Source organism: Pleuronectes platessa, chromosome 16 (genome assembly GCF_947347685.1).
Source record: "Pleuronectes platessa chromosome 16, fPlePla1.1, whole genome shotgun sequence".
In the NCBI taxonomy this organism is placed as follows: domain Eukaryota; kingdom Metazoa; phylum Chordata; class Actinopteri; order Pleuronectiformes; family Pleuronectidae; genus Pleuronectes; species Pleuronectes platessa.
The window spans coordinates 24,554,620-24,567,929 of record NC_070641.1 but is presented as its reverse complement, the minus strand read 5'-3'; the positions used below and the strand labels follow the sequence as shown (position 1 = coordinate 24,567,929).

The 13,310-nt window shown below is 51.9% G+C and overlaps 1 protein-coding gene across 1 annotated transcript; it reads left to right on the top strand.

Annotated features, from left to right (window-relative positions):
- The first annotated feature begins 26 nt into the window (after positions 1-26).
- On the top strand, positions 27-13,310 carry LOC128458846 (caskin-2). Its single transcript, XM_053443869.1, has 18 exons — positions 27-172; positions 1,427-1,522; positions 1,885-2,015; positions 2,258-2,366; positions 2,797-2,905; positions 3,142-3,236; positions 3,749-3,866; positions 4,237-4,410; positions 4,885-4,959; positions 7,612-7,751; positions 8,192-8,255; positions 8,537-8,634; positions 8,814-8,924; positions 9,182-9,283; positions 9,356-9,494; positions 10,127-11,776; positions 11,879-12,194; positions 12,412-13,310. Exons 1-18 carry the CDS (start codon positions 29-31, stop codon positions 12,506-12,508), a joined length of 3,768 nt encoding a protein of 1,255 aa, XP_053299844.1. The 5' UTR covers positions 27-28; the 3' UTR covers positions 12,509-13,310.

Genomic DNA, 13,310 nt, shown 5'->3' with positions numbered 1-13,310 from the left:
TTGAAGTGTGTGTTGTGACGGGGCAGGAATGCGTCCGCTGCACTACGCGGCGTGGCAGGGGAAAGCCGAGTCCGTCCTGATGCTGCTTCGCTCCGGAGCCTCGGTCAACGGCGTCTCCCTGGACGGACACATCCCGCTGCACCTGGCGGCTCAGTACGGACACGACGAGGTGGTGAGTCCCTCTTCACGGTTTCACCGATCGGATCATTGTTCTGCTGCTGATTTCACACGTGTGACGTTAAGAGGAAAGAAAACAGATTCAGGTTCACTTGAGGTCACTCCATCACGTCTGCTCCGAGGACACAGGACAAACTGTCTTCACTCAAACAACTGTCTCTTGTCATTGGTCCACGTGTCCATGAAAATACAAAATACACCTCGGGTTCCAAAAGGTAAATATCAACACAAGGCAACAAAGTAAAGAAACAAACAGAGGAAGTAAAGTTTAGAAACGTCCAATCAAAACTCGGAGACCATAAACTGTATATGTCCGCCATCCCATTCCCCTTGTGGAGCGTTACACTGAGGCCAGGCTTTGAGCGCCCCCTGGAAGTCCTCTGCTGTAAGTGCATCATTGTAGCCTCCGCTGTGTGAACCAGTTTGTGTGATTGAGTTGTGTAGCACTGGAGTCAGACGTGATCAGGGGGATTCTGAGGGAGGTGTTGAGTGGATTTGCTGTGATCAGATTTTGGGGTGATTATGAGTGACCTGTTTAAGTGTGTGTGTGTGTGTGTGTGTGTGTGTGTGTCTGTGTGATGTGGTGAAGTGAACGCTGGTCTTTGTGTTAATCCTGAGATCAGATCTCACCATGAGTCCTTTAGTCCAGGATTAGGACGAATGTAGGTGAACTGAACTCAAATCTGTCTCCTCACGTCCTAATATCACGAATCAGGAGCTGAAACCAATCAACATGTCTGGAAAACAGATTAGAGCTGGTTTTTGTTTCCCTGGAGGCATCGTGTTTCTGGGTCCTCCGTCTCTGGGACACCTCGTGGACACATTCACTCCGATTCAAAGTTGAACTGATTAGAATTTGATGGTGAAAGGTGAAGATGACTGTTTCCTCTCCAAACACGTGTTGGTCATAACTACAGGAATTAAATTCATATGTTTATCATGTGGTGGAAAGGAGACAGTTGAGGGGGTTCGGGCATCAGATGCAGATCCTCCTGAACAGGACTACATTTCCCATCAGGCCTGGGAACAGCTACGACCACATTTTACAACTTATGAATCAATTTAAACTGTAACTTGACAGTTTGTGGAGACGCACATTCTGTTTTTTCACACACGCACAGACACACGTGCATTCCACTGAGTCGTTTTTCTTTAACTCTTTTCCTGTTACATTACAGTTACATTACAGTTACATTACTGTAACTTCAGTGTGTACAGAGAATGAGAACCACGTGTCTGTGTGTTTCAGTCTGAGATGCTGCTGCAGCATCAGTCGAACCCGTGTCTGGTGAACAAGGCCAAGAAGACGCCTCTGGACCTGGCCTGTGAGTTCGGACGAGTCAAGGTGAGTCTCTGAATCAGCTCCTTGTGTAAACTGCTCTCCATTGAGTTTGAACAGAAACTGAGACTTAGTTAACGATGACGCAGACGTTTCCTTCCTGATTGGTTCTAATCAGTCACATGACTCGACTGCCAGCGGTAAATACAAAGGAGACACAGGAGACATCTACTTCCTGTTTACATCACATGACCAGTGTAGTTGAATGGTCATGTGACATGTGTTTCAGTTGTAGTTTTTTTTTTTTTATGACAGAGCAGAGGTCCATCACTGACAATCATCTTCCTCCTCCTCCTCTTCCTCCTCCTCCTCCTCTCCTCTTCCTCCTCCTCTTCCTCCTCCTCTCCTCTTCCTCCTCCTCCTCTCAGGTGGCCCAGCTGCTTCTGAGCAGTAACATGGTGGTGGCGTTGTTGGAAGGAGAGAGGAAGGAGCCGACAGACTCGGCCTTCACGACGCCGCTGCACCTCGCCGCCCGAAACGGTCATAAAGACATCATACGGTGAGACAGCAGCTGCCACCATGACACCACCCATTGGACAGTACTAGCTGTCAATCACTCTGTGGTCCCTCCCCCCCCAACACATCTGGTGCTTTATGGTTAATGATCATAATTCACTAAATGAACATCAGCTGTTTGAAGAAGACTTGAAACTAGAGACTGAGACAGAAACTCCTGAATGTTACTGACGTTAGAAAGTGTGTGTTTGTGTGTGTGTGTGTGTGTGTGTGTGTGTGTTCCAGGCTGTTGCTGCAGGCCGGTATCGACATCAATAAAACCACCAAGTCCGGTACGGCGTTGCACGAAGCTTCTCTCTACGGTAAAACGGAGGTGGTGCGCCTGCTGCTGGATGTGAGTTCATCACACACCTCGTTGTGTTACCACGTCACTTTGACGCCGCACACACGTGCACGAGAATCAAGACGACAATAGTATAACGAGCACATTCATGTTTCCTGTTACATACAACACACAAAATTCAACTCAGCAAAATGATCTGTAAAATACTGTAGTACAAATACATGCCCAAGTTAACAAAGGAGGTTCTGACCTGATGGAGTTTCAGCCGCACAGGAAGCTCATCACTGCTCTTATGGTCAGGACGGGATCGCCCTCTGGTGGCCGGCTGCAGTATAGGTCATAAATTCCTCCATGTGAGCAGATGTGGAACAAACACAAAAAAATGAAGAACATGTTCAAAGTCTTTTGTTTAACATCACAGACACAAGATGAGTTCACTGGTGACCCTGGAACATGTTTGTGTCCTGTCTGCTGCGCTCAGGCCGGAGTGGACGTCAACATCCGAAACACCTACAACCAGACGGCGCTGGACATCGTCAACCAGTTCACCACGTCCCACGCCAGCAAGGACATCAAGCAGCTGCTCCGAGGTCCTGACCCAGCAGCTTATCACTGATCTCAGATTTATACAAATTCACATTTTCTCCTTTTAGTTTTAATCAGTTGTTTGTTGCTCTGTTTTTTATATGTCAAGTTTTTCTTCATCAACTTTATGTGTGTGAACTTTATGACCTGATGTATTCACTCCATCACACAATGTGAAGTTCTGGTCTCGTGTGGGACTCGTCATCTCAGTCTGATGTAACTCCAGATGTTTCCTGCACAGATGCGACGGGGGTGTTGCAGGTCAGGGCCCTGAAGGATTACTGGAACCTCCACGACCCCACCGCCCTCAACATCCGAGCCGGGGACATCATCATGGTGAGACACCTGAACCGCTTCACTCCTTGTTCACCTCCTGCACAGGAACCAGTTTCTGCTAGAATGAGTCTCTGATGAGGGAAACTTGAGCTGTGATGTTCCACATGGTCACATGGGAACATGGAAAGGCTTTTTCTTGTGTACGATATTTGTCCAATCAGAGTTTGGGTGTCTCTTCTCTCCTGTCGTTCTCTAACCCATGAACGTCAATCAATCAATCAAATTCTATTGTATAGCTCATAATCACGAGTCCCAGTTTGTCTCATAGTCTTTAACGAGGTGAGACGTCCTCTGTTCTTCAACAAGAGAAACTACTAAACCTTTAACAGGTGAAGAAGGTAGAAACCTCAGAGACACATGTGAGGACCCGTCTCCCAGGACGGACACTAGTCAACAGATGTCCAGAGTAACAGAGAACATCAGAGTTCACAGTTTGAATGAACTCTATCAAATGTGGCTTGTTGGATGAGTCCGAATCCCACGTGGTTTATGAGTCGACTCTCCGCCCGCAGGTGATGGAGCAGCACGTGGACGGACGCTGGAAAGGACACATCCACGACAGCCCGAGAGGGACGGACCGGGTCGGCTTCTTCCCCCCGTCCATCGTGGAGGTCATCAGCCGGAGGAACGGTCAGTTGCAAACGAAGGACGAGTCCCTTTCAGAACGAGGTGTTTTCATCCAGATGATTGATTTCACATTTTCACTTTGCACAGATGAAAACTCACAGAATTTGTTTAATTAAATTTGAACATATGACGAAGTTTTGAGTCTTTGAGGTGAAACGTTAGAGTAAGGTTTAGTCTCCGTGGACCCCCCCCACCCCCACCCCCCGGGTCAGGAACTAATGCGCCTGCTTCCAGATCATCCCATGCTGCCCCCCCCCCCCCCCTCCCCCTTCTGCTTCCATCCCTCCATCATCGTCTTAATCACTCACCTCCACCCTAACCATCAGCTTGATAACCCCCCCCCCCCCCTCCTCCTGTTGTCCTCCCCCTGTAGGGGGCACCCTGTCCCGGCACGCCTCTCTGCCCACCCAGCGCCAGCAGCTGCTGTCCAGAGCCCCCCTCTCCTCCAGCCTCAGCTCCGCCCCACAGACCGATGACTCCTACACTCTGTACGCACCCCCCACCCATGTGGGGCTGCCGCTCGCCAACGGCCTCACTACCAGCACAGGTACACACTCAGAACACACAGACACACACAGACACACACATACACTCAGAACCCACACGAGTGTACCACTGGACCTTTGGTGGTGGAGCTGCGCCTCCTGGTGTCACAACCCTGAAGTGTCTGAGCTGAAACTCACTGAGGATGAATATACACACTCATTATGATTTATGACTCATATAAATACACATCAGCTGCTTTTCTTCTAAATTGTTTTTATTTGTCATCGTTCACTGGCTCTGCAGCTGCTTGATCCTGAACTCCTAACTCTAACCACACTGGGGGGGGGGGGGGTTAATGAGGAAATGCTGTGTTTTCATTTGCTGAGGGTGAAAGTTGGAGCGCTTGTTTTGAGGTGATGGAGCATCGCACGGTGTAAACATCATCTCCTGGATATTGTCAGAGACCAGGACGTAAACTCTCCACACTGCCCCCTTCAGTCCGCCCCTCACACAACACAGTCTTTGTGTCTGATAGGTTTGTCTCCGAGCCGCCTGTCTCAGTCTGGGTGTCCCTTCGAGGACATCTGGGTCCTCAGAGACTCGTGTCATGGTAAGAGTCCCCAGGCGACGGCTTCTACTGCCCCGGCTGTTCTGAAGCTGCATCGCTGCCCCGCTCAACGCTCTGCATCAGGACCCCACGCACTGAGACCGCCACTCTGCTGCTGTCCACAACATGTGACAGCACCTCATGGTGCCTCATGGTGCCTCATGGTGCCTCATGGTGCCTCATGACGCCTCATGGTGCCTCATGACGCCTCATGGTGCCTCATGACGCCTCATGGTGCCTCATGTAGCCTCATGGTGCCTCATGGTGCCTCATGGTGCCTCATGTAGCCTCATGGTGCCTCATGATGCCTCATGTAGCCTCATGACGCCTCATGACGCCTCATTTAGCCTCATTTAGCCTCATGTAGCCTCATGTAGCCTCATGGTGCCTCATGATGCCTCATGACGCCTCATGACGCCTCATGACGCCTCATGTAGCCTCATGTAGCCTCATGATGCCTCATGATGCCTCATGATGCCTCATGACGCCTCATGACGCCTCATGACGCCTCATGTAGCCTCATGTAGCCTCATGGTGCCTCATGGTGCCTCATGGTGCCTCATGGTGCCTCATGATGCCTCATGACGCCTCATGTAGCCTCATTTAGCCTCATGACGCCTCATGTAGCCTCATGTAGCCTCATGATGCCTCATGGTGCCTCATGATGCCTCATGACGCCTCATGTAGCCTCATGTAGCCTCATGATGCCTCATGGTGCCTCATGGTGCCTCATGATGCCTCATGACGCCTCATGTAGCCTCATTTAGCCTCATGATGCCTCATGTAGCCTCATGTAGCCTCATGACGCCTCATGACGCCTCATTTAGCCTCATGACGCCTCATGTAGCCTCATGTAGCCTCATGGTGCCTCATGATGCCTCATGACGCCTCATGACGCCTCATGACGCCTCATGTAGCCTCATGTAGCCTCATGGTGCCTCATGGTGCCTCATGATGCCTCATGTAGCCTCATGGTGCCTCATGGTGCCTCATGATGCCTCATGGTGCCTCATGATGCCTCATGACGCCTCATGTAGCCTCATGACGCCTCATGACGCCTCATGTAGCCTCATGTAGCCTCATGATGCCTCATGGTGCCTCATGATGCCTCATGACGCCTCATGTAGCCTCATGTAGCCTCATGATGCCTCATGGTGCCTCATGATGCCTCATGACGCCTCATGTAGCCTCATTTAGCCTCATGATGCCTCATGTAGCCTCATGGTGCCTCATGGTGCCTCATGGTGCCTCATGACGCCTCATGACGCCTCTTGTAGCCTCATGTAGCCTCATGATGCCTCATGGTGCCTCATGGTGCCTCATGATGCCTCATGACGCCTCATGTAGCCTCATTTAGCCTCATGATGCCTCATGTAGCCTCATGATGCCTCATGACGCCTCATGACGCCTCATGACGCCTCATGTAGCCTCATTTAGCCTCATGATGCCTCATGACGCCTCATGACGCCTCATGTAGCCTCATGACGCCTCATTTAGCCTCATGGTGCCTCATGACGCCTCGTGGTGCCTCATTTAGCCTCATGACGCCTCATGGTGCCTCATGTAGCCTCATGGTGCCTCATGACGCCTCGTGGTGCCTCCTGACGCCTCGTGGTGCCTCATGACGCCTCATGGTGCCTCCTGACGCCTCATGATGCCTCATGATGCCTCATGACGCCTCGTGACGCCTCATGGTGCCTGATGTAGCCTCATGGTGCCTCATGACGCCTCATGGTGCCTCGTGGTGCCTGATGTAGCCTCATGACGCCTCATGGTGCCTCATGTAGCCTCATGGTGCCTCATGACGCCTCGTGGTGCCTCCTGACGCCTCGTGGTGCCTCATGACGCCTCATGGTGCCTCCTGACGCCTCATGATGCCTCATGATGCCTCATGACGCCTTGTGACGCCTCATGATGCCTCATGATGCCTCATGACGCCTCATGGTGCCTCGTGGTGCCTGATGTAGCCTCATGACGCCTCATGGTGCCTCATGTAGCCTCATGGTGCCTCATGACGCCTCGTGGTGCCTCATGACGCCTCATGGTGCCTCCTGACGCCTCATGATGCCTCATGATGCCTCATGACGCCTCATGGTGCCTCGTGGTGCCTGATGTAGCCTCATGACGCCTCGTGGTGCCTGATGTAGCCTCATGACGCCTCGTGGTGCCTCATGACGCCTCATGGTGCCTCCTGACGCCTCATGATGCCTCATGATGCCTCATGACGCCTCATGGTGCCTCGTGGTGCCTGATGTAGCCTCATGACGCCTCGTGGTGCCTGATGTAACCTCATGACGCCTCATGGCGCCTCATGTAGCCTCATGGCTCCTCATGGTGCCTCATGTCAACTCGCGATCTTGGTGCGTGGGGTTCAAACCCTCTTCAATGGTCTGCTTCAGTCCTGCCCGCTCGCCTCCTCCGTGCTGCCACAGCGACAGCAGACTGACATCACATCCTGTTCTTCACTTCCTGCAGTGTAACGAGGCGTTGAGATGAGGATTGTCACATGATCATGATGTTTACAGTCACATTCAAACCCCGCCCCCCTGCTCTGCACCCTGCCCCCCGCCTGGCCCCTGCTTCCTACAGCCTGGCTCCGCCCCTCGCTGCTGACCCTCTCTCTGCTCAGTTTCATAGTTGTTGTCTCGTTTGCAGCCGGCGACAGAAACAGCGTTGGGAGCACTGGGAGCGTGGGCAGCACCCGCAGCGCCGGGAGTGGACAGAGCACCGAGAGCAGCCACGCCCCCAACGGCTTCCCCCCCCACAGCGCTCACCATGACACCAACGCCAACAAGGTACACAGAGTACACACGTTTCAACAATCTGTGACATCATCTTCATGAACATGAAATCTGCTTTTTATAGAAAGTGTCAGATGTGACAATGATCTAATTATCAGTCAAATACTTTTCGTTTTTAAAGTTACACATTAAATGTGACGAGCACACACTCAATGTGCTCAGTAATACAAAGTTACAATATACAAACTGACGACAAAATTTAGATTAAATCTTAAAAATACGAGAAAATTACAAATATATAAACATAAAAAATCAGATAAATAAGTGAAAAATGGAACTTAATAACAGAAACAAACAGAAGTTAAGAGATATTATATTAAATATGGAGAAGGATCCAAATAAAGCATAAAATCCCTCTGAGGTCGTTCCGCACGTCGAACTCTATATTTCTAAATCTGTTACTGTCTGTGCTCTCTGTTGTATTTCTCTTGCAGACAGCGCCCCCTGCTGCTGATTCTGGGAACTCGGATCACAGCGACCTGCACGACCTCCCTGCAGGTGCTTCCCTCTCTGCTTTACTTTAATAAACTGTTAACTGTTAAATCACACTCTTATCTCACTCTCTAACTCTTATCACATTTCATCAAATGTAGTTTACCTTCAGGTGAACAATATTTATAGGTTATTTAAATAGTTTCAGATAAATGAGAAAGAAAAAGGGGATTTTTGGTATATTTCCTGCATCTCCAGAGAAATTAAAGAAATGATAAGATTTTGTCTTCGGAGCCAAATAATAATATTAATTTAATAATATTAATAACTTTCCCTCCACCCTTCAGGTGGAGCTCCTCGGAGACAGACGGTGACGGTGCAGAAACCCGCGGAGCAGAGCTTCTCTCAGCAGTTCGCTCGCCCTCAGCAGCTGCTGGAGGGGAAGGTAACGATCTGCCCACGGTCACATGACCTCCAGCTGACAGGAACAAACAATAACACAAACAACATGTGGACTCACTGAACCAGAGAAACAAAGTCACAAAGTATAAGAAACGTTTTGGTTAACGATCAAATGATCAAAGCTTCACAGCTGCTGCATCACTTCCTGTTTCTCTGCCTCAGGACGCTGAGGCCATTTACCAGTGGCTGAGTGAGTTCCAGCTGCAGCACTACACTGGGAACTTCCTCAGTGCTGGTTATGATGTACCCACCATCAGCAGGATGACTCCTGAGGTAACACACACCCACACTCACACTCACTGAGACACACACGCACACATACACACTCACACTCAATCAGACAAACTCTCACACAGACACACACACTCCTACAGATACTCATACACACACACAGACTCACACACACATACACACGGACACACACACACACACCGGTCACACTCACTCAGACACACACTCACTCAACACTCAACCATCTAGTGAATGATGACTCAGCGTTCTCGGGGCTCGTCTTGTTGTCCTGGCGTTAGGACCTCACGGCCGTCGGAGTCACCAAACCAGGCCACCGCAAGAAGATCTCCATGGAGATCAGCGACATGAACATCCCCGAGTGGCTGCCTGAGTACATCCCAGTAAGTTCACCAGTGAACCCACTGATCTCTCTTCACTGGGACTCCAGCTGATGACGCTGTTCTCTCTCACAGTCGGACCTGGGCGAGTGGCTCAGCGCCATCGGACTCCCTCAGTACCACAAGAAGCTTTCTGACAACGGCTACGACTGCATCAGCATCGTCAAAGACCTGAGCTGGGAGGACCTGCAGGAGATCGGCATCTTCAAGCTCGGTGAGGACACGTCACATGTTCACAAGAGACACGTGTTCACACACATCACATGTTCACAAGAGTCACATGTTCACAAGAGACATGTGTTCACAAGAGTCACATGTGTTCACACACATCACATGTTCACAAGAGTCACATGTTCACAAGAGACACATGTTCACAAGAGTCACATGTTCACACGCGTCACATGTTCATACGTGTCACCTGTTCACAAGAGTCACATGTTCACAAGAGACACGTGTTCACACACATCACATGTTCACACGCGTCACATGTTCATACGTGTCACCTGTTCACAAGAGTCACATGTGCACAAGAGACACGTGTTCACACACATCACATGTTCACAAGAGTCACATGTGCACAAGAGACACGGGTTCACAAGAGTCACATGTTCACAAGAGTCACATGTTCACAAGAGACACATGTTCACAAGAGACACGTGTTCACAAGAGTCACATGTTCACAAGAGTCACATGTTCACAAGAGACACGTGTTCACACACGTCACATGTTCACACGCGTCTCATGTTCACACACGTCACATGTTCACACGTGTCACATGTTCACACGTGTCTCATGTGAACATGTGATGCGTGTGTGACTGTGGTTTGACGGTCTGATTTCCTCCAGGACACCAGAAGAAGCTGATGCTGGCGGTCAGGAAGCTCTGTGACATCCAGAGGTCGATGCTCGGCGCTGAGTCCGGCCACGACACGCTGAGACGCAGAGGCCCCGGCGCTCTCCACCTGGTCGCCATCGAACCGGCCGACTCAGACTCCTCCCCTCGCACCCCAAAGATGCTGACCTTCCAGGACAGCGAGCTGAGCGCCGAGCTACAGACGGCCATGTCCAGCCATTACGGGGACTGCGAGAAAGGTTTGGCCATGAAGAACGCCGTGGGACTGTCCCAGAGCCAGGAGAGCATCGACACCCGGTCCAGAGGCTCCGGCCGCTCCCAGGAACCTCCCACAGCCTCCATCACCCCCCACAGCTGGTCGCAGGAGAGCCTGGACGAGGCCTCGGCCAAGGAGAGGAACCTCCCTGAGGGCTGGGACCAGAGGCCCAAGCAGGTTCCTCTGGGCACCGCCACGGTGTTCAAGTACCCCGCCATCCCGGCCAAGCCCCGCCTGTCGGGATCTCGTGGCCCCTCCCCTCATGGCTCGCCAGCACTGAAGGGTTTCAGTTACCTTCATTCTCACTGTGGCTCCACAGAACTGAGCTCCTCCCCTCGCCGTGCGGGCCACGCCTCCACCCTGACTCCGCCCAAGAAACGCACCCAGAGCAAAACCCGCTACGCTCTGTCAGACGGCGAGCCCGATGAAGACGAGGAGGAGGAGCACGCCGCCCACTCAGGAAACCTGCCGTCCTACGCCACGCTGACCCGCAAGCCGGGGCGCAGCCAGCTGGCTCGACTGCAGGCGAGTCCAGAGAAGAGCGGCAGCGTGGGGCGGAGTCAGTCCTTCGCTGTGCGCGCCCGCAAGAAAGGTCCCCCTCCACCCCCCCCCAAACGCCTGAGCTCAGTCAGCAGCACCACCAGCGGCGAGCTGAGCGACAGCAGCACGTCTTCGTCTTCAGGCCGGGTGGTGACGGACAGTCCGGGCAGCGTGAGGAGCATCGCTGATGCTCTGGAAGGAAGCCTAGAGGGGAGGAGCTCCCCAGGACCCACGCCAGAGCTGGGCCACCAGGAGGCGCCCTCCCTCATCTCTGCAGGACAGGAAGTGAGAGAGGCTCCAGGGGTGAGGAGGAGGGTGAAGAGCGAGTGCGTCCCCGCCCACAGCGGCGCCGAGCCCGACCGGGGGGGGAAGTCTGACTCTGAGGAGGACGGACCCAAAGGCCTGGCGAGCTCCTCGTCGCCTCACAACAGCTCCAGCGAGTGCCTCCCCTTCGCCGAGGAGGGAAACCTGACCATCAAACAGAGGCCCAAGGCGCCGGGGCCCCCGAGGGCCGAGGCCGTGCTGGAGCCTCCGGACCAACACGCCACCAAGAGCCTGGAGGTGCCCGAGTTCAACCTGAAGGAGTCGGACACGGTGAAACGCCGACAGAAGCCCAGAGACAAGGAGCCGGGGGGGGGCTCCCCCAGCCGGGAGGAGGCGGGGCAGCCGGGCTCGCCGGCCGGCAGCAGGCCTCAGAGCCGAGAGGGCGTCGCCCTGAGGATCAGTGACACGGGTGTAGAGCGGCCGGCCAGTCCGGCTACAGGGTCACAGATCAAACCCCCACTCTCCCCCAAACCCCCCAGTGTCGCCCCCAAACCTGTACGTCACAGTCTGCTGGCTGCACAAGGTACGACACACACAGACACACACACACAGACACACACACACAGATACACACACACATCTTTCTCCTTGTCTCCATTTGACACCTGGTGGTCTTGATCCCCAGCAGCTGGACCCTCGACTCCAGCTCTCACCATCAGTGTGGTTCAGAGTTTGGCCTTCACCTCCTCCTCCTCCTCCTCCTCCTCTCCGCTCCACGGGCCCCCGGCTCTGGCCCCGCCCCCGTCTTCAGCCCCGGCCCCTCAGAGTCCATCTCTGACAGCGGCCAGGTCCCAGGTGTGCGTGGTCGGTCCGGATCTGGTCCCGGAGCCGTCCTGTGGGACCCAGGTGGTTCAGCAGAGACTGGATCAGACCAGCACGTCTCTGGAAGCAGCTCTGAAGGCTGTGGAGAGAAAACTGAACCTGGACGACAACTCAGACGGGTGAGACGCTAATAAACTGTGTGTGATGTCAGTGTTGAGCTGCGTGGTAACAAGAGGTTTCTCTACGAGGGAAATATTACGACTTCAGGTTAATGAAGCTTGATCTTCTGTATTTTAATGAATTAGATATAAACACAGTCTAATCAGGAAAATCTGTTGTATTTATATTTTTGTGTATTTGTCATTAATGTCTGTTTATTGTGTCTTTTCTCACCAGCGGAGCAAACTCAGTGAAGTCTGCAGGAACCATCCTGGACGACATCGGCAACATGTTCGACGACCTGGCCGACCAGCTGGACGCCATGTTGGACTGAGGACTCCTCCCACATCTATATCAAAATATATTTATATATATCCAGCCTCAAGCTCAGGGAGTGAAGCACAGAGAGAGAGAAGGGGGAAGGAGGGATGATGGAGGGATGATGGAGGGATGATGGAGGGATGAACACCAGCGCTTCTTCTCCTCCTGCCTCCTTCAGACTCTCAAACTGCGTCTTTCACTCAGGTCTGGTTCGGTTTGGAACCAGCATCTTCTCCTCGTGTCTTATCGAACAGGAACCAGACGCTGGAGCAGCACCTTCACATTATCATGATTATTGTTAAACACTAATATGGAAACATGAAGTTTTATTGTCTTGATTTTACAGAGCTGAAGAGCTGACGTCTTTACTGCCACTTCCTGTTCCTGAAGCATGACACTAAACTCAAACCTTTACTGTCGGATCACGTGATGATCACATGACTGCTCGTTCGCTAGAGGAGCCGCTTTGCGTCTTATAGCTCAGTTTTGTTTTTTGTGTTTTCATTGAATTGTCGAATGAATTAGAAAGTTGCTGTGTAGTGTGGTCAGAAGGGGGCGCTGTAGGTCAGGAAACAAATCCAGACGCCAGAGAAGATGTAATATAAGGGGAGGAGTTGAAATGGTTCTTTCTTCTTCTTTGATTTATCTTAAGGCAGAAACAGCTGATCAGTCAGAGTTTAATGTTTTCTTCGACAGAACTTATTCATAAAAGAGCGTTAACTCCTTTTATTTAAGTCAAAAACTGAAAGTAAAAAACTTTGATGACAGTTCTTTTTGAAATGTCAATGTTCCCCTCAAACTGTTTTGACATGATG

Coding starts and splice junctions, on each gene's coding strand:
- LOC128458846 (XM_053443869.1), top strand. CDS start 29: ATGCGTCCGCTGCACTACGCGGCGTGGCAGGGGAAAGCCGAGTCCGTC. Junction 2,016..2,257: donor GGTCATAAAGACATCATACG/GTGAGACAGCAG, acceptor TGTGTGTTCCAG/GCTGTTGCTGCAGGCCGGTA. Junction 7,752..8,191: donor ATGACACCAACGCCAACAAG/GTACACAGAGTA, acceptor TTTCTCTTGCAG/ACAGCGCCCCCTGCTGCTGA.